This window comes from Trichosurus vulpecula, chromosome 2, assembly GCF_011100635.1.
Source record: "Trichosurus vulpecula isolate mTriVul1 chromosome 2, mTriVul1.pri, whole genome shotgun sequence".
In the NCBI taxonomy this organism is placed as follows: domain Eukaryota; kingdom Metazoa; phylum Chordata; class Mammalia; order Diprotodontia; family Phalangeridae; genus Trichosurus; species Trichosurus vulpecula.
In genome coordinates, this window is record NC_050574.1 from 52,758,044 (window position 1) to 52,776,520 (window position 18,477).

At 42.7% G+C, this 18,477-nt stretch overlaps 1 protein-coding gene across 2 annotated transcripts in view; it reads right to left on the reverse strand.

Moving 5' to 3' along the window:
• Positions 1-18,477, reverse strand: part of TMCO4 (transmembrane and coiled-coil domains 4) — a 124,975-nt gene that overhangs the window by 63,018 nt on the left and 43,480 nt on the right. For both annotated transcript variants that reach the window (XM_036746963.1, XM_036746962.1), the window contains exons 8-10: positions 13,690-13,809; positions 3,703-3,867; positions 1,860-1,996 (exon numbers count right to left, since the gene is read on the reverse strand). In XM_036746963.1, coding sequence (XP_036602858.1) covers positions 1,860-1,996; positions 3,703-3,867; positions 13,690-13,809 — 422 coding nt within the window. The remainder of the gene's footprint in view (positions 1-1,859; positions 1,997-3,702; positions 3,868-13,689; positions 13,810-18,477) is intronic.

Consider the following 18,477-nt stretch of genomic DNA (forward strand, 5'->3'; position numbering starts at 1 on the left):
AATACAAATGAGATTCAGATTTTATCAAATATATTTGAATATATACATATGCATATAAGCATATGTCTAAAAGTACACCTTTGTGCACATGTAGAGGCACATAGCTATATGTATGTGAATGCATAAACTCTTATAGACCCATATGTATCTGCATGTTTATGGTATGTATGAATATGTATATTATATATATAAAAGCAAGGGAAACTATTTTGCTTCAGCTTCTAGATGGCCAGGAGTATCAGCTCAGTTGCCTATCTGAGGACACTTCATATTTGATCCTTTTGCTAGCACTGAATTGGCCTCATTTGAAACTTTCTACTTCATGAGAAAAGTCAATTCTTCCTTGCTGTCTGCAGCATCAGTTCTTCCCTCTGGAATCTAGACCTTGGGCCAAGCCTCTTGGTTCATCAGTGGACTTCTGTTTCTTCGTCGACTGGCTATCATCCAATTCACTCTTGATTAAAGATTTTCTATTCGTTCTATCTTTTCCTCAACAAGCCTTTTGAAAATCAAGAGACTCTTCAATGATCTCTGGATCATGTTTATTTTCTCTGGATTTTCACATCTTGTTGGCATCTGTCCATCCTTTTATATTTTAAGAAACATTCTACTTTCTCATTTGCTCCTCATCAGTCCTGCCCTTTCTCCACCGCAAACTCCTCAGGGGCTATTCACCCCCCAATTCTTTACTCTGGTCATTCCATTTCTTTCTCATCCTTTTGATGTCCATAATTATATGTGTATATTATACATACATATCATATATGTATACATATATTATACATGTATACGCATATATATCATATATGTATATGTGTGCATATTATATATGTGTGTATTATATATGTATATATGTTGTCTCTCCCAAGAGCATGTGAACTCTTTGAAAAACACAAGATCCTAGATTTAGAGCTAGTAGGGACCTAGGAAGCCATCAAACAACTACCTCCCAGGGTTCTTTTGAGCATAAAATGAGATATGATATTATATTATAATTATATATATATATGAGATAGTGCTATCATATATAATATATAATGCTATCATACAATATATATTATATAGCATATATGACATACAATATATCATATATTATGATATATCACATATATCTAGATATATCTATAGACATATATATTTATATATAGATAATATACCATATAGATGTTTCTCTATATGTGGACATATACATCTATGTATGGATAATATGAAATAACATAATAAAATGCTCTTTGCAAGACTTAAAATGCTATCTAAATGCTAACTATTACGTAGTCCAACACCCCCATTTTACTGATGAGGAAAGTGAGAGCCGACAAAGGCCAGCCCTCTTTCTCCTGTACCCTCATTCTCACACAAAGGCCTCTATTTTTATCTTCGTATTTTCGCACCTAGAACACAGTGTTTTCTATGTACTAGGCATTTAATAAATGCTTGTTGATTTGAACCTGAATTCAAATTTGTGGCTGCAGGGTGTGTGACTCTGTGTGTGACACTTAACCTCTTCCTCAATTTCCTCACCTGTAAAACGGGGATCCTAACAGCACCCACCTCCCGGGGTTGTTGTGAGGCTCAAATGAGATAACCATAAATCATTCAGCACAGTGCCTGGCACATAGTAGGCATTTAATAAATGCTTGTTTCCTTCCTTCCTCCCTAGGCTGATTGAGGCTGGTTCCTTCCTAATATTAGTCTAAGACTCCAAGATAGGCCAAGGCTTTGAGTCCCCTCTTGCTCCCCTGTGATAGCCTCGTGTAAAAGGACTGTGTCTACAGGCAAACACTTCCTCTTTCCCTTCCTTGCTGCTCCTTCTGTAAAGTAACAGAACCAGTTTCAGTTCATGGAAGGTTTCCGGCTACCTGCTGCCGGCTGAGCAGTACGTGGGCCAGGTGTTTGCCAACCTCTGCGGACCGGCGAAGGCACACCCCCCAGGGATTGTCGATGACGTTGGCCACAGCGAGGAGGGAAGATGGCCAAGTCAACGCTGTCAAGATACCTGGAAGAAATAGGGAAAACATCAGGGGTGGGAAGCAATCATTGGAGAGCCTGTGAAGCTGATGGTACTCCCCCAAGTCTGAACTGAGTTTTGCCCAGCTGAAGAGGGATGGTTTAAAGACAAACGTGCACAGGGCATGATGGTGAATGCCTATAATCCCAGTTCCTGGGGAGCCTGAGACTAGCAGATCTCTTGGGCTCTGGAGTTCTGAGCTGCAGTGGGCTATGCAAATTTGGTGTCTATGTTAAGTTTAGCAATAATATGGTGGGAGCCTAGGAATGGGGTACCACCATCACCTAAGGAGGGAGGAACTGATCCAGGTCAGAAATGGAGCAAGTCAAAGCTCCTGTGACATCAGTGGTGGGATTGGACATCAGCAACCTGAGGGCAGCTATTGCACTTCTCGCCTGGGTGAGATGGGGAGATCCAGTCTTTGGAAAAAAAGAGTCTGATTAAAAGTCTTGGGTTTTAGGTTTGGAACAAATATGAATAGGAAAGAGCAGGTTAGGAAGGAAATATTAGGAAACGACTAGACAGATAATAAAATCATAGAGCTGGGAGGGCCCTTAGAACACAGAATGTCAGAGCTGGGAGGGCCTTAGAACATAGGATGTCAGAGCTGGGAGGGCCCTGAGAACACAGAAATGTCAGAGCTGGGAGGGCCTTTAGAACCCAGGATGTCAGAGCTGGCAGGGCCTTAGAACATAGGATGTCAGAGCTGGGAGGGCCCTTAGAACACAGAATGTCAGAGCTGGGAGGGACCTTAGATCATAGAACTAAGAGGGGTCTTAGAACATAGACTGTTGTTAGAGTTGGGAGGGGCTTTAGAACACAGAATGTCAGAGTAAGGAGGGACTCTAGAACAGGGGTTCTTAACCTTTTTTCATGGACCCCTTTTCCATATTGTGTTTTAAAAAGAAATTCATAACGGAAAGAAATATTAAATTTAAGTTAGAAATTAGTGACAATAAATATGTAATTTTCCCACATCCAAATTCCCCTCTGCAATCTAAGATGGCCTCCTTGGGGGGTCAGTGATCCCTAGGTTAAGAAACCTTACCTTAGAACATAGAAGTCAGAGCTGGAGGGGCCCTTAGAAGACAGAACATTAAAGATGAAAGGTTCTTTAGAACAGCGCTTCTTAAACTGTGGGTTGTGACCCCATGTAGGATTGAGTAACTGAATGTGGAGGTGGAAAAAAATTTGGCAACAGTAAAAGGTTTCTGAATGCACAACGACCAAAAATTAATTAAAAATCAAACGTATAATGAATCCGAGGTGATTCTGGCAGCACTTGTCCATGTTGCGTTGTGCAACTTCCCTGCAGCCTTGGTTCTGAATACAAAGCACCTGCATTTTACACTGCTCATGCTGTCAGGCCACACAATACCAACCAATGCTCCCAAAAAGTGAAAAGGGGTCTCGAGTAGGAAAAGTTTAAGAAGCCCTGCTTTAGAACACCAAATGTCAGAGAAAGAAGAGATTTTCAAACAGTCAACATCAGAGTTAGAAACAACCTTAGAGTCCAACCTTTCAATTTTACTAATTGGGAAAAGAGGGCTCAGAGGGGTTCACTGACTCGTCCAAGGTCACACACATTGTAAGCAGCAGAGTTAGGTTGGTATTCTAATCTTTGCCCTCCCTGTCTTTTCTAGTTGCGATCAGGCCAAGGAGGTGAGTCAAGGCTGAATAATGGAGGGTCTTACCGGACAAGACTGTATATTTCAGGGCTTCTTGGGCCATCATATTCACAAAGCTATTGAGCAGGGTCTCCAGGGTGCTGCCAAGCTCCATCAGGTACTTGGATTCCCAGGCCAGGCAGTACTGCTCGCTGCTCCGCGCCATGCTGGCCCAGGGCGTAGTGAACATTCCTAGGGGAAAACCACAGGGACAAGGGTTGACTCGGGGAGTGGACAGAGCCATTGCTGATCCAGAAACACAAGCAAGGGGGCTGGCAGAGAAGACCACAGAGCAACAGCACCTGGAGAGGAGCTTCCCTGTACCCCCGCCACTGGTGTGGGGGCAGCTCCTGGAAACCTATGCTTTCAGCTTCTGTTCAGGGGAAAGAACACAGAATGAAGTGTCTGGAAACCCAGCTACTTGTCCTGGCTCTGCTACTCCAACAAGCATTTATAAAGCCCCTGGTCTTTTCCAGGCAGTGTGTGAGGCACCAGGAATCACAAAACCAGGCAGTCCCTGCCCTTGTGGAACTCACATTCTGTTCGTGGGAATGGGGTTGGGGTAGGGAGAACACCACTTATACAGGTAAGTAAATACAAAATATAAAATTTAAAGGAAAAAAGAATGCAATTTCAGGAGAAGAGCACTAACCATGGGAGGAAAGCAGGTGACTTTTTTAAAAAAGTTGGTCTGACCAGGTCACCTCCCTTGCTTAATGAGCTACAATGGCTCCCTATTATCTCCAGGATCAAATCTAAAATCCTCCATTTGGCATTTAATGTTCTTTATAACCTGGTTTCTTCCTATCTTTTTAGCCTTCTTACACTTTTACTTTTCTCTGTGTAATCTGTCATTCAGGTACAGTGACCTATTTGCAGTTCCTTGAACATGATAATCCATCTCCCATCTCCACGGTGGCTGAGATGCCAACGCCTGAAAGGCCCTCCTTCCACACTTTTGCCTCTTTGTTTCTATTGGCTTTCTTTAAGACCCAGCTCAAATTCCACCTTCTGTAGAAGCCTTTCCGGGTCGCCCATTGTTGGTCCTTTCTCTCCAAGACATTTACATGTAAATATCATATATGTGTCAGTGTATGTACACACATGATATATCTTGAATATGTGTCTATACAAATATGTGTATATATACAAATGTTTGTGTATGCATATGTCTATTATGTCTACATACAAACATATGTATGTATGCATATTACAAATATATGTCTATATACAAATATATGTAAGTACATATGTGTGTATTTCAAATGTCTGTCTACAAATACATGTATATCTATATACAAATATATGTGTCTATGCAAATATGTGTATATATGTGTATATATGTATGTCTATATATGTCTATATACAAATATATGTGTCTATGCAAATATGTGTATATATGTGTATATATGTATGTCTATATATGTCTATATACAAATATATGTGTGTCTATATACAAATATATATATATGTTTCATATGCAAATTATATAGTGGTTTGCATCTTTTCTCCCCATTAGAACACAAAGTCCTCAAAGACAAAACCCATGCTTTCACCTTTCTTTGCATCATTAGCACTTGGTGCAGTGCTCACCACAGAGTGTGCATTTGTAATAAATTCTTGTTGATTAAGCGATTATTTATAGGACGTTACACTAGAACGACGCCTTGATGAGAGTGAGAGGTTGGAAGAGGTGGAGATCGTGGGGAGGACGCATCAGACCTGGAGTCCGTCCATTCAAAGGGAAGGAGACAGGAGATGCTGTTTCACATACAGGGGTGCCTGCCCCATCTGTAAGTCCTGTCAAACAGGCCAATTCAGATGACAACACCGAGTGCCCAGGAGTAGAAATGTGTTAATAATAAACCTGACGGCTCCTCCAGAGTCTTCTAGCACTTTCTTGATGTACGACAATGGATAACTCCCTTCTCCTCCACAGGACCTCAATTTTCTCCTCTAAAAAATGGGTGTAATAAAATGTGCTCTATTTTAGGGTGCTGCTGTGAGCAAAGCATCTTGTAAACTGCACACTGTTACAGAAATATGAGTGATTTTTGTTATTATTACATGACAGTGATGTTTTGGGGAAAAAGCCCTGCCTTTAGACTTGGAAGAACCTGGGCGTCACCCCCATTTCTGCCCCCGAACAGTTACGTGACCATGGTCAAGTCATTTCCTGCCTCTTGGTTTCAGTTTTCTCATCTGTTAAATGGACACCTACTTCAACTCTTCAAGAATCTGTGACTTTGTCAGTGCATAGGAGATCCTTCTATCAAGGAGGGAAGGTCAGAGCTTCCACGTCTTTGTTTTGGAGGGTCCTTGTGGCTGGCAACCCTCCCTCGGGTGATGAGCTCCTCTCAGCACTTGGCTAGGCTGGCTCTTGGACAACTGACACCCAGTCCATTTACCGACCAGAGCTTCCACTCTATTGCTAACAGGCTGCCCTTCGTGGAATGAGGGTACTAGCCCAGTGCTGCAAGCACTGGACATATCCACGTGACAGCTTCGGGAGCCAGCTCCCAGAAATTCATGACAGAGGTATCCTTTCCTCCCTCCTTCAGATCACTGCAGGCATCGTGTTTCCTGTCAGCTGAATGTGTGGCAACACACATCTTTTAATAAGATGCTGAGCCTGAACTAGGGGAACATATGAAAGTCTAGAAGAGACGAATACTTCCTTTTCTGACATATTTGAGCGAGGAAGAAGAAAAATTACTATAGACCTCAAGGTTGGGGGAGAAGCACCAACAGCAGCATCAGCCTGTTGTTACAGCTGCCTTATCTCCCTACCTGGTCACCATGTGGCCGCGAATGGATGATACTTTTGTTTCCTTTGAATCTGTTGTTTCAGTTTTCCCTGATCTCAGATGAATGAATGTCAGAGATAGAACAGAGCAGATTATGACCTTGTCAGCTTTGGAAGTTCAGAAAAACCATGAGAGATCCCTTTTGGTGACAAGCTGGTAACAGCAGGATGGTCTGGAGCCCCGAGGAGCGACCTGCTTGACTCAACTGTGTCTTGCTAGCAAGGGAGTGACTCATCCATTGGCTGCAACACACCTAAAAGTAAACTTGGGTGAGAGGGGAGGATGTTTTGTGGCAACCATTTAAACTTGAGCTCACTCTCCCTAGGGACCAAAGTGAATGCTCCTGGTTTGTGAGGTTTTTTTTTTTTTTTACTTTGATCCTTATTATACTTTCCCAGCAAATATTGCTTTGTGGAGATTTGGAATCAGAGGATATGGGTTCAAATCCTGGCCTGGCTACTTATTCCCTATGTGACCTTGGGAAAGTGATGTAACCTCTCTGAGCCTTGGTTTCTTCATCTCTAAAATAGGGGAGTTGGACTAGATGACCTCTAAGGAACTTTTAAGTCCTAGATCTATCATTCTATGAATAATCATCCCTATTTACATATGAGGAAATTGCGGCCAAGGAACTTGAGAGGAAAGAGAAGTGGGGGGAGGTGAGAAGAGACTCAGTGAAATCAAGTGTCTTCCCCAAAGTCACCTGACTAACAATGGAAAGAGCTAGGCATTGGGTATAAGCCTTTCCTCTCTTCTACTACCAGTCCTTCCTGACCTCCTGCATGGGGCTATGTTGTGTGGACTAAATGAGATAATGCATGTTATGTCAAGTATCAAGTACAAATTCTTCTTTCCCTGAAGTCGATTCAGCATCAGTGAACTCGGCACCAGGGCTAGCTCCAGATGCCCACAGCCCCCTCTTGGCATGCTCAGCCTTAAATTGAGATGCCATTTCATAATGTGGTTTTTCAAAGCACAATTCCTGTGGGTGCGTTGGAGGCTGTGTTGGCCTGACTTGCACACAGCTTTCTTCATCAGAGATGATTTGAGTTGTGGGCGTAGGAATCTCTCTCACCAAGGAGAAGGTGGCTTTTTTCATGAGTCATGTGAGCTTTCCGTCAATAGTCAAAAATATCTCTTTGCAAAATTCCACTGTTCCTCTTCTCAGGCCCTTTCTAAGGTCAAGAGATGGCACAACGAAAGAACCCTGGCCAAAAGACACGGGTCAAATCCCTCCTCCGTAAAGCCCCTCTCTGGGCGTTAGTTTCTATGACATGAGGGAGAGAGGCTGTGTTGCCCAGTGGATTAAGAGCCATCCTGGGAGCCAAGAAAGCCTGAGTTCATATCTCACCTCTGAAATATACTGGTTTTCTGATGACCTGAGCAAGCCACTACATCCCAGTACCCTAGGTAAGGGTATCTAAGATCATACGTTGCCAAGCAGGTACAAACCTACATTGGTAAAGGAAATTCCTTAAGCCAATGAAATAACAAGTCTGGTCTAAAAATAAAATGAAGGCGTTGGAGGAGATGATCTCTCAAATCCCTTCCAGTTCTAACAGGTCTGTGATCCCGTGTTAATACAAAGTTCCCTACCCTAGGAGAAAGCCACACTGGGTCTGAGAACCAAGCAGGCAGCTGTCAACCTGAAATCAAGAGATCTAAGCCAGCCTCAGCTTGGTTACTGAAGCCTAATCCCCTTGCTCTCCACCCCGGCCCCTACACCTCAGTTAAGTATGTTGTGTGCCATGATGTCAAGTACTTTTCATATAATATCATGCAGTAAAATAGAGGCCAATTGGTACAGAGAGACAGTCCAGTGTAGACAGATAGAAAGTTAGCAACAGTGTGAGGACCCTGAGAGGGAGGAATCCAGGAACCTGGCAGACCTGGGTCCAAGTCCCAAGTCCCTCTTCTTTTCCCTTTTTTTTTAAAAAAAAATGAGTTATTACTTTAAAAAAGTAGTTGAGGTTAAATGACTTGCCCAGGGTCATATACTTAGTAAGTGTCTGAGGCTGGATTTGAACTCAGGTCTACTTGACTCCAGGGCTTGTGCTCTATCCACTGCACTACCTAGCTGCCCCTCCAAGTTTCTCATCTGACACACACTATACTGGTGGCATGATTCTGGACAGGCCACTTAACCCCTCAGTTCCTCAAGCAAGTTTCTAAGGTGATACTTTGCAGAAAAGTTGCCAAAATGCATTGGTGGGGGGAAGAGGGAGAGAGTTTACTAAGCAGTAGTTCCTCTAAACCAATGAAATCCTAGATTCCAACCCCTTTCCCCTCTCTATGCCAAGAACAGAGATGGAGGAGTGTGATGGTTGGGCATGTTGGACTTGAAGAGAGAAGCGCTGGGCTCAAATCCTGCTGCTAAAAAGTCTTTGCACCTCTGCGGGCCTCAGGCATTGCCCTCAAACTTAACAAAAGAATTTATCCAGTGTCTAGCACGGACCAAGAACTTGGGTGGATGCTGGGGATGCACACACAAAGAATGAAACAATTCCTACTCCCAGAGAGCTGAAGTTAGAACAGGGGAGACGATGAATTTATATGTAAGGAACTGATCCACTAAGTCCCGGGGGGAGGTGTGATCTATGCTGGAGGAGGGAGTGCCCCATGCTGATAAATCACAGATCCCTCATATTGTCATCCATTGCATATCACAGCCAGGGCTGTGCTGAAGCCAGTTTGTACTTGCTTGTGAGAGCTGACTGTTAAATTTTTGGTGTGAGCACTTGTACCTCAGAAATTAGTAGGGATACAAATCAGGGCTTGATTTACTGTTTTGTGAATTATCTAGACTTAGAAAACTAATGAAGAAAATGCTAATACTGCAGATTAAACTTAAGTATGTGCCCTGTAGCTGGGTGGTTTGCTGAGCCCATAGGTAGGAAGATCTGCATTTAAATCTGTTGCATGACCTTGGGCAAGTCACTTAAGTGACCCTGTTTTCCTCAGTTTCCTCATGTGTAAAATGAGGATGATAATAACAGAACTTACCTCTCAGGGTTACTGTGAGTTTTAAATGAGATAATATTCATAGAACACTTTGCACAGTGCTTGGAATATAGAATGTACCATATATGAATGGTAGCTATTATTATTATTTGGACAGCTAGGTGGTGCAGTGGTTAGAGTGCCAGGTCTGGGGTCAGGGAGATACGAGTTCAAATCCAGCCTCAGCCATGTACTAGCTGTGTCACCCTGGGCAAGTCACTGTTTGCCTCAGTTTCCTCACCTGTAAAATGAGCTGAAGAAGGAAATGGCAAACCTCTCCAGTATCTTTGCCACGAGAACCCCGCATGGGGTCACGCAGAGTCAGACATTACTAGAAAGACTCAACAACAACATTATTCTGCACCCCCCCCACCATAGAGCCAGTTGTTAAACTTTTATCAGCATACCCTCGATCACTATGAACAATAAGACAATTCTTACTTTTAAGGGACTCACCGGCGGGATAAGAACCTATCTGTCTTGGAGTCTCATTCCCTAACTAGAGCATAAACTCCATAAGGGCAGACTTTATATCTCCCCTCTACCCAGCACAGTGTTCTGTATACAGTTGATGCTTAATAAAAGTCTGCTGGATGAATAAATGGGTTGTGGGAGTGACCCTGGGTCCCTGAAGGCTACCCCATGTAAAATGTAAGCTCTGCCAGGTCCTGCCAAGATGGAAAGGCTCTTTGCGCGTTATCAGTGATGGGCTGGTCCAAGCACCAGCCAGACAGCTGGCCAGCAGGGCTGGCCACAGGGACTCATGAGAAGAGGTCACTGCCTATGTTGGGAGAAGAAGCATCAATAGGGATGCTTCAACATCTGGTCAACAGAAATCAGGGATCATGGGACCATCTATCTCGAGATGGAAGAGACCTGAGAAGTCAACCCCTTTCATCTTACAAATAAGGTAACTGGGCGCAGGAGGTAAAGTGACTTGCCCAAGGACATCAGACAGTGTCAGAGGTGGGATTTGAACCCAGGACTGTGGACTTACACCCAGAATTTCAATAGGATGCCTCTCTATCTTTTTAAACCACTTAAGATAATACCAAATATGTTTAGCTGAAATGAAGCTCTTCTGGATGGGGAGAGCTATACTCTCTGAGAAGAAAAAAGGTGCTTCTTTTCTGAGGAATCTTGCTACGGAAACATAGGTGCTGTCAGATGGTGGATTACTCAGCAAAGAACAGAGGAAAAAGAGGAGAATGGAGGGGTTTGGTGACTCCCCTCAAAGAGGCGCTGAGGGGGCTGCTCTCCTGGGGAAGGGGCAGGGGTCGGGGTCCCGGAGGATACAGAAAACCTGCTGAGTCTCCTCCAACCCGATGACTGACTCCCGCTACTGCCGGTGACTCATATAGGCACCTACAATACTGCCAGAAGGAACCTAGAAAGCATTGCAAAGATTACAGTCTGGGGCAGGAAACTGAAGACCGCAGGGGCACAGATGGCACTTTTGTCACTGCTGCCGCCAGTCTGAGGCAAAGGCTCCGGAGGAGAAGAAAACAGAATCTGGGAAGTGAACAGCTGGTTAAGGAGATGGTGTCAGAGGATGGGACTGGGATTTCTGGATCACGGCCCAAGATATAGATGTCATGGACTCCTGGATGGGGATGAAACGTAACTAACAAGGGCTGCTAAGAAGACTGTGGCTTGTTGATGGAGGGGCTGATTCATTGAGGGGTTTGTGGGAAATGACTGATGTAAAAACAATAAAACTTTTTTAAAAAACCAAATAATGCCCAATTAACCTCTTTTTTAAAAATACATTTACTGGACTGGAAAATAAGGAGATTTCCATAAAGAGTTTAACTTAGATTTTAAAATATGTTTTGTTAAATATTTTCCAATTACATTTAAAAATTTTTTAACCTAAATTTTAAAAAAATTTGAGTTCCAAATTCTCTCCCACCCTCCTGCCCCTCCTCCACCCCTTGAGAAGGCAAGCAATATGATATCAGTTATACACGGAAAGTCATGCAAAATACATGTACATATTAGCTATTTAGCCTAGATTTTAGCAAAGCATTTGGCAAAGCTTCTCATTATTCTTGTGGAGAAGATGGCAAGGTGTGGGCTAGACAACAATACAGTTAGGTGGACTCGAGAATGACTGAATGGCCAGACTCAAAGTGGTCATTAATGGTTTGATCTAACAATAATAAAAGCCAGAATTTTTCTAGGTTTCCAAGGTACTTTACAAATATTATCTCACTTGATCATCACATAAACCCTGGGAGTCAGTCATCAGCTATTATGATTTCTATTTTACAGATGAGGAAACTGAGGCTGACAGAGGTGAAGTGACTTGCCCAGCATCACAGAGCTAGTAAGTGTCAGAGGCTGGATTTGAACTCAGGTCTTCCTGATCCCAGGCCCAGTGCTGCATCTCTGGCTGCCTTGTCAACTAGGAAAAGAGGTTTTCAGTAACTTGTTCTTGTGTAGGTTACTTTTAACAGTAACCTACACAAAGGTATAGATGGGCCTGCTTACCAAATTTGTAGATGACACAAAGCTGCGGAAACAATAAACCCTCTGGGTTGATAGTGCCAGGATCCTGGGCCGTGGCCAATAAAGTGAAATTTACTAGAATAAATGCAAAGTCTTACCCTTGGGTTCAAAAAACCAACCTGACAATATAAGGAGGAGGGGGAGGAAAAGCATGGCCAAAAGGTATAAAAGACCTGGGATTTTAATGGATTGAAAGCTCAAGATGAATTTTTAAGCCACATTAAGAGAAGCATTTCTCCTCTATGCTGAACTCCTGACTCTGGACTTTCTCTACCATCCCACTGAAACCTCCTTATACTGGAAGCTCACGACAACCTTAGATTTCACATACTAGAAGTACCTTCCACCCTGGCAGCCCATGCCTATGACTGGCTTGTTCCTACCGGAGCCTCCACTTTAAGGAGGAGCCTCAGGCCAGCCATGTCTTCATTCTCCAAGCTACACTCTTGATTCTGGACTTTCTCTAACATGCCCCCCATGCTGAATACCTTCATCTTCTTCTCTTCATCTCCTATTTCAGCTTGCTTTTATGCGTCATTATCCCTATTAGAATGGAAGCTTCTTGAGGGCAGGCATTGTCTTTCTGCTTTTTTTTTTTTATATCCCCAGTGCCTGGCACATCTTAATCATTTAATAAGCCCTCGTTCACTTGGGTTCAGGACTGGGGGGGTGGTGAAGGTCCCACCACACTATGCCCTGGTCAAACCACACCAGGAGCTCTGTGTCTGTTTCTAGGTGCCATATTTTAAGATGAACTCAGGAACAACTTTGGAGGAGGGCAACGAAGATGGTAAAAGGACTCAAGGTCATGTCATGGGAGGATCAGTTCAAGGAAACAGAGATGGAGAGTTTAGAAGAGACATAGGGAGAACACAACATGTACCTCATAGAATTCTTTTTCAGGTACGAGGTGGAGTAGAGGGCCTATGAGGCCACTGCTTGACCCCTGAGACACTCATCTCTGACCTGTTCTGTTTTGTCTCCTGTCATTCCCAGGTTAAAGATGGGTCCGGTAAAATTCTGTTGACAGTCTCCCACTTCCTTAAAATGATCACATAGATTCTTTTGTTTCTATGTTGTGTCCCCTCAGTAGAATGTAAACTACCTGAGGACAAGAGCAGCTTTCTTTTTTTAGTCTTTGTGCTGCTAGCCTAATGCCTGGATCCTGAATTGGATAAAGCCAATTAGTGGTGGAATAGAGACTCAAACTCAGGCCTTGTGTCTGAGAGAGTGACTTGCCCAGAGTCACACAGCTAGTTAGAGCCTGACTTCCTGACTCCAGGACCAATGCTCTATCTACTGCTCTGTGTGTGTATGTGTGTGTGTGTGTGTGTGTGTGTGTGTGGGGCACCTTGGTTGGTCTGGTGAGGCCCATGGATCCCATCTCAGAATAATAGATGGGACTACAAAGGAAGCTAATTATATGGAAACACATTTATCAAAATATTTTAAAAACAGGTTTGCAGAGACTATGTTAAAAACCACTACTGTATGGGGGACTTACAGGAAGAGATGGGTGAGACCAGCAGAGGATGAGAATGTGGATGGCAGGGCAGGGCAGGGCAGGGACATGCTGATTAAGTCACAGATCCAACCCAATACCTACACAAGTGTGATACCCAGGACAGAATACGGTACACACCAAACGTGGTCTGACTCACGACTTAGCCACACAAGCTAGGGCTAACATTCTTACCGTATTTACCGGAACAGAGCCAGCCAGTGATGGCGATCGTTATGTGAAGCTGTTTCCCATCACTTAAGGGTAAGAATTCAAATTCCTCTATGGCTCCCACTCGCTTCTTCATCTTGTAGCCTAAAGACCAGAGGAACAAGGATTTTAGAGCTGGGAGAATCTTAGAAGACACTGAGTCCAAATTTCTTATTTTATTTTTTAAATCATATTTTTTTTAATCACCAAGAATTTGTCTTTTCTCTCTCCTACTCCTTGATTTGAGGATGAAAGGAAAATAGAATCTCTATTGCAAACATGCATGGTCAAACAAAAAAAAATTTCTGCATTGTTGTGGTTTTTCAGTTGTGTTCCACTCTTCATGACCCTGTGGACCATACTGTCCATGGGGCTTTCTTGGTAAAGGTACTGGAGTGGTTTGCCATTTTCTTCTCCAAAGGATTAAGGCAAACAAGGTTAAGTGACTTGCCCAAGGTCACACAGCTAGTAAGTGTATGAGGCCGGACTGCAACTCAGATCTTCCTGATGCCAGGCCCAGCACTCTGTTGACAGAGTTCTCTAGCTGCCTTCAATTTCTGTATTGGCCATGTCCAGAAGACACATATGTGTATGCCTATGTAACTACCACCAAAAGATATATATACACACACACATACATGTATAAATATATGAGTGTATATACACACATACATATGTATACACATTTGTTGTTGTTTAGTTTTTTCAGTCACATCTAATGCTTTGTAGCCCCATTTGGGGTTTTCTTGCAAAGATACCGGAGTGGTTTGCCATTTCCTTCTCCAGCTCATTTTACAGATGAGGAAACCGAGGCAAACAAGGTTAAGTGACTTGCCCAGGGTCACACAGCTAGTAAGTATCTGAGATAAGATTTGAACTATGGCACCACCTAGCTGCCCCATACATACAAATACATATTATGCACTTCATCTGTCATCTCTCATCAGGACGTAGGTAGCGTGCTTCATTAGTCATTTGGAATTATACCAACTCTCTCATTTTACAGATAAGAAAACTGAGTCTCAGAGGAATTAAATAATTTGTCTAGGATCACAAGCCACTTTTGAACTTTGGTCAATGAGTGTTGTCCCCTGAGGGTATCTCCCTGGTGGCTAGGCAGTCATTAAATGTTGAATCTTGTGCTCGTGCTAATAAATCTGCTGTTAAGTCAAATCGACTCTAATGTTCCAGGACATCTCCAGCCACATCCCTGTGTGTTCCCTCCCTCCCTCCTCTGCCAGCTTCCTTTTATGCGGTATCTTCTCTTAGGAGAATGTAAGCTTCTTGAGGGCAGGGACTGTCTTGGCTGCTTGAATTTGTATTCCCAGCACTTAGCACAGTGGCTGGTACACAATAAGCACTTAATGAATGTTTTTTCTATATTTCTAATGATAAAAAAGCTAGACGCAGCCATGACTGCATGGGGGAAGGGAGACACCTTGAAATTAATTTCTTAGGCAGCTAGGGGAAGGTCCATGTGCATTCCGTTATTCCTATAACTTGATAAACCAAACAACATCCCTCGGGATGGCTTATATTCTTCTTAGGGGTTGGGAAGAGGACTACGACATACACATTAATAAACCATAATACAAAGCCATTCTGGGGAGAGAGCGCTAACAACTGGAGCATGAGGGTGGGAGTTAAAGGGAGTGGGGGGCGGAAAAGCAATCCAGAACGGCTTCATGTAGGAGACGGCACCAGAGCTGTGCTTGGAGGGAAGTCCAGGGGATGGATGACGAAGTTTTACAGCTGTGGCTCTAACACTCCCTTCGGCCAATAAGAACGGAGCTCTTTCATGGTTCATTTCATTGGTTATAATTCTTCTTTACAATGTGACTATTGGGAAAATAAGTTTAATGTGAAGGTACATGTAGAACCTATGTCAGATTATATGCCGTCTTAGGGGCAAAGGGGGAGAAAACTTAGAACTCAAAAATGTGTGGAACTGAGTGTTGTAAATTTAAAAAAAATTAATTAAAAAAAAGAATGGAGCTCTTTACAGGTCACCAGAGCATCCCGTGGCTGGTTAAGACCTGGTCCCTGTGGGAAAAGCTGTGCGGGGCACAGTGAAAGGAATTCGTGGTTTGGCCACTGCCCCAGGGGCAATGGGGGTGGTGCAGCTACAGAACTAGAGCTGCAGTTGCTTCTGGCCCCAGGACCACCTGGTGGGAGGAATTAAGTGGTGGATCAGAGCGGGAGTGCAGAGCCTGATGAAGATCTGAGTCAGGTCCAGGTTGGTGGTTGTTGGGGAAGGAGGAGTGCTGGTGTGGCAGAGCTGGCTGTATAGAAATAGCTATGAAAACAACAGCACATCCCCTCAAGCTTGGAACAAAGTACTTTTTACTCTACAAGCAGTCATACCCCGACAAAAAACTCAAAGGTCAAGTAAGTTGGCCGGGAACATGGCTAGGCAGCAAAAACGGACTCAGATTCAGTCTCAGACTTTGGAATCTTTCTTTGGTGACAAAGAAGACCAAAACATACAGCCAGAAGAAGTCAACAAAGTCAAAGAGCCTACATCAAAAGCCTCCAAGAAAAACATGAACTGGCCTCAGGCCATGGAATAGCTCAAAAAGAATTTGGAAAAGCAAGTTAGAGAAGTAGAGGAAAAATTGGGAAGAGAAATGAGAGTGATGTGAGAAACCATGAAAAACAAGTCAATGACTTGCTAAAGGAGACCCAAAAAAATACTGAAGAAAACAACACCTTAAAAAATAGACTAACTCAAATGGCAAAAGAGCTCCAAAAAGCCAATGAGGAGAAGAATGCCTTGAAAGGCAGAATTAGCAAAATGGAAAAGGAGGTCCAAAAGACCACTGAAGAAAATACTACCTTAAAAATTAGATTGGAGCAAGTGGAAGCTAGTGACTTGATGAGAAACCAAGATATTATAAAACAGAACCAAAGGAATGAAAAAGTAGAAGACAGTATGAAATGTCTCACCAGAAAAGCCACTGACCTGGAAAATAGATCCAGGAGAGATAATTTAAAAATTATTGGACTACCTGAAAGCCATGATCAAAAAAAGAGCCTACATATCATCGTTCAAGAAATTATCAAGGAGAACTGCCCTGATATTCTAGAGCCAGAGGGTAAAATAGAAATTGAGAGAATCCACCGATCACCTCCTCAAAAAGATCCCAAAAAGAAAACTCCTAGGAATATTGTTGCCAAATTCCAGAGCTCCCAGATCAAGGAGAAAATACTGCAAGCAGCCAGAAAGAAACAATTTGATTATTGTGGAAACACAATCGGAATAACACAAGATCTAGCAGCTTCTACATTAAGGGACTGAAGGGCTTGGAATATGATATTCTGGAGGTCAATAGAGCTAGGATTAAAACCAAGAATCACCTACCCAGCAAAACTGAGTATCATGCTCCAAGGCAAAATATTGACTTTCAATAAAATAGAGGACTTTCAAGCTTTCTCAGTCAAAAGACCAGAGCTGAATAGAAAATTTGACTTTCAAACACAAGAATCAAGAGAAACAGGAAAAGGTAAACAAGAAAGAGAAATCATAAGGGACTTACTAAAATTGAACTGTTTTGTTTACATCCCTACATGGAAAGATGATGTGTATGATTCATGAGACCTCAGTATTAGGGTAGCTGAAGGGAATATGAATACATATATATATATGTGTATATATATATATATATACATATATATGTATATATATGTGTGTGTGTGTATGTATATATATGTGTGTGTATATATGTATGTATATGTATGTGTGTACACACACACACACATATATAGATATAGATAGATATAGATATAGATATAGATATGGACAGAGAGCACAGAGTAAGTTGAATATGAAGGGATGATATCTAAAAAAATAAAATCAAATTAAGGGATGAGAGAGGAATATACTGAGAGAGGGAGAAAGGGAGAGATAGAATAGGGTAAATTATCTCACATAGAAGTGGCAAGACAAAGCAGTTGTGTAGGAAGGGAAGAGGGGGCAGGTGAGGGGGAATGAGTGAATCTTGCTCTCATTGGATTTGACCTGAGGAGGGAATACCATACACACTCAATTGACTATCTTACCCCACAGGAAAGAAGGAGGAAGAAGATAAAAAAGGGGGGATGATAGAAGAGAGGGCAGATAGGGGGAGGAGGCAATCAAAAACAAACACTTTCAAAAAGGGACAGGGTCAAGGGAGAAAATTCCATAAAGGGGGATAGGATAGGAAGGAGCAAAACATAGTTAATCTTTCACAACATGAATATTGTGGAAGGGTTTTACATATTGATACGCATGTGGCCTATGTTGAATTGCTTGCCCTCTTAGGGAGGGTGGGTGGGAAGGGAAGAGGGGAGAGAATTTGGAACTCAAAGTTTTAAAAACAGATGTTCAAAAAAAAAGTTTTTGCATGCAACTAGGAGATAAGATACACAGGCAATGGGGCATAGAAATTTATCTTGCCCTACAAGAAAGGAAGGGAAAGGGGAATGGGAGGGGAGTGGGGTGACAGAAGGGAGGGCTGACTGGGGAACGGGGCAACCAGAATTGGAGTTGGCGGGAGGGTAGAAATGGGGAGAAAATTCGTAATTCAAACTCTTGTGAAAATCATTGCTGAAAACTAAATATATTAAATAAATTAAATAAATAAATTTTTAAAAAAAGACCCGATCCCTGCTACTCTGACCTGCAGACTCTTTTTGCTCAGGCCTTTCTCAACTTCTTCTCTGCTGGGGGGTAGGGAGTGGGAGGAAGGTAAGGGAATAAGCATTTATATTACACCTTACAAATATTATCTC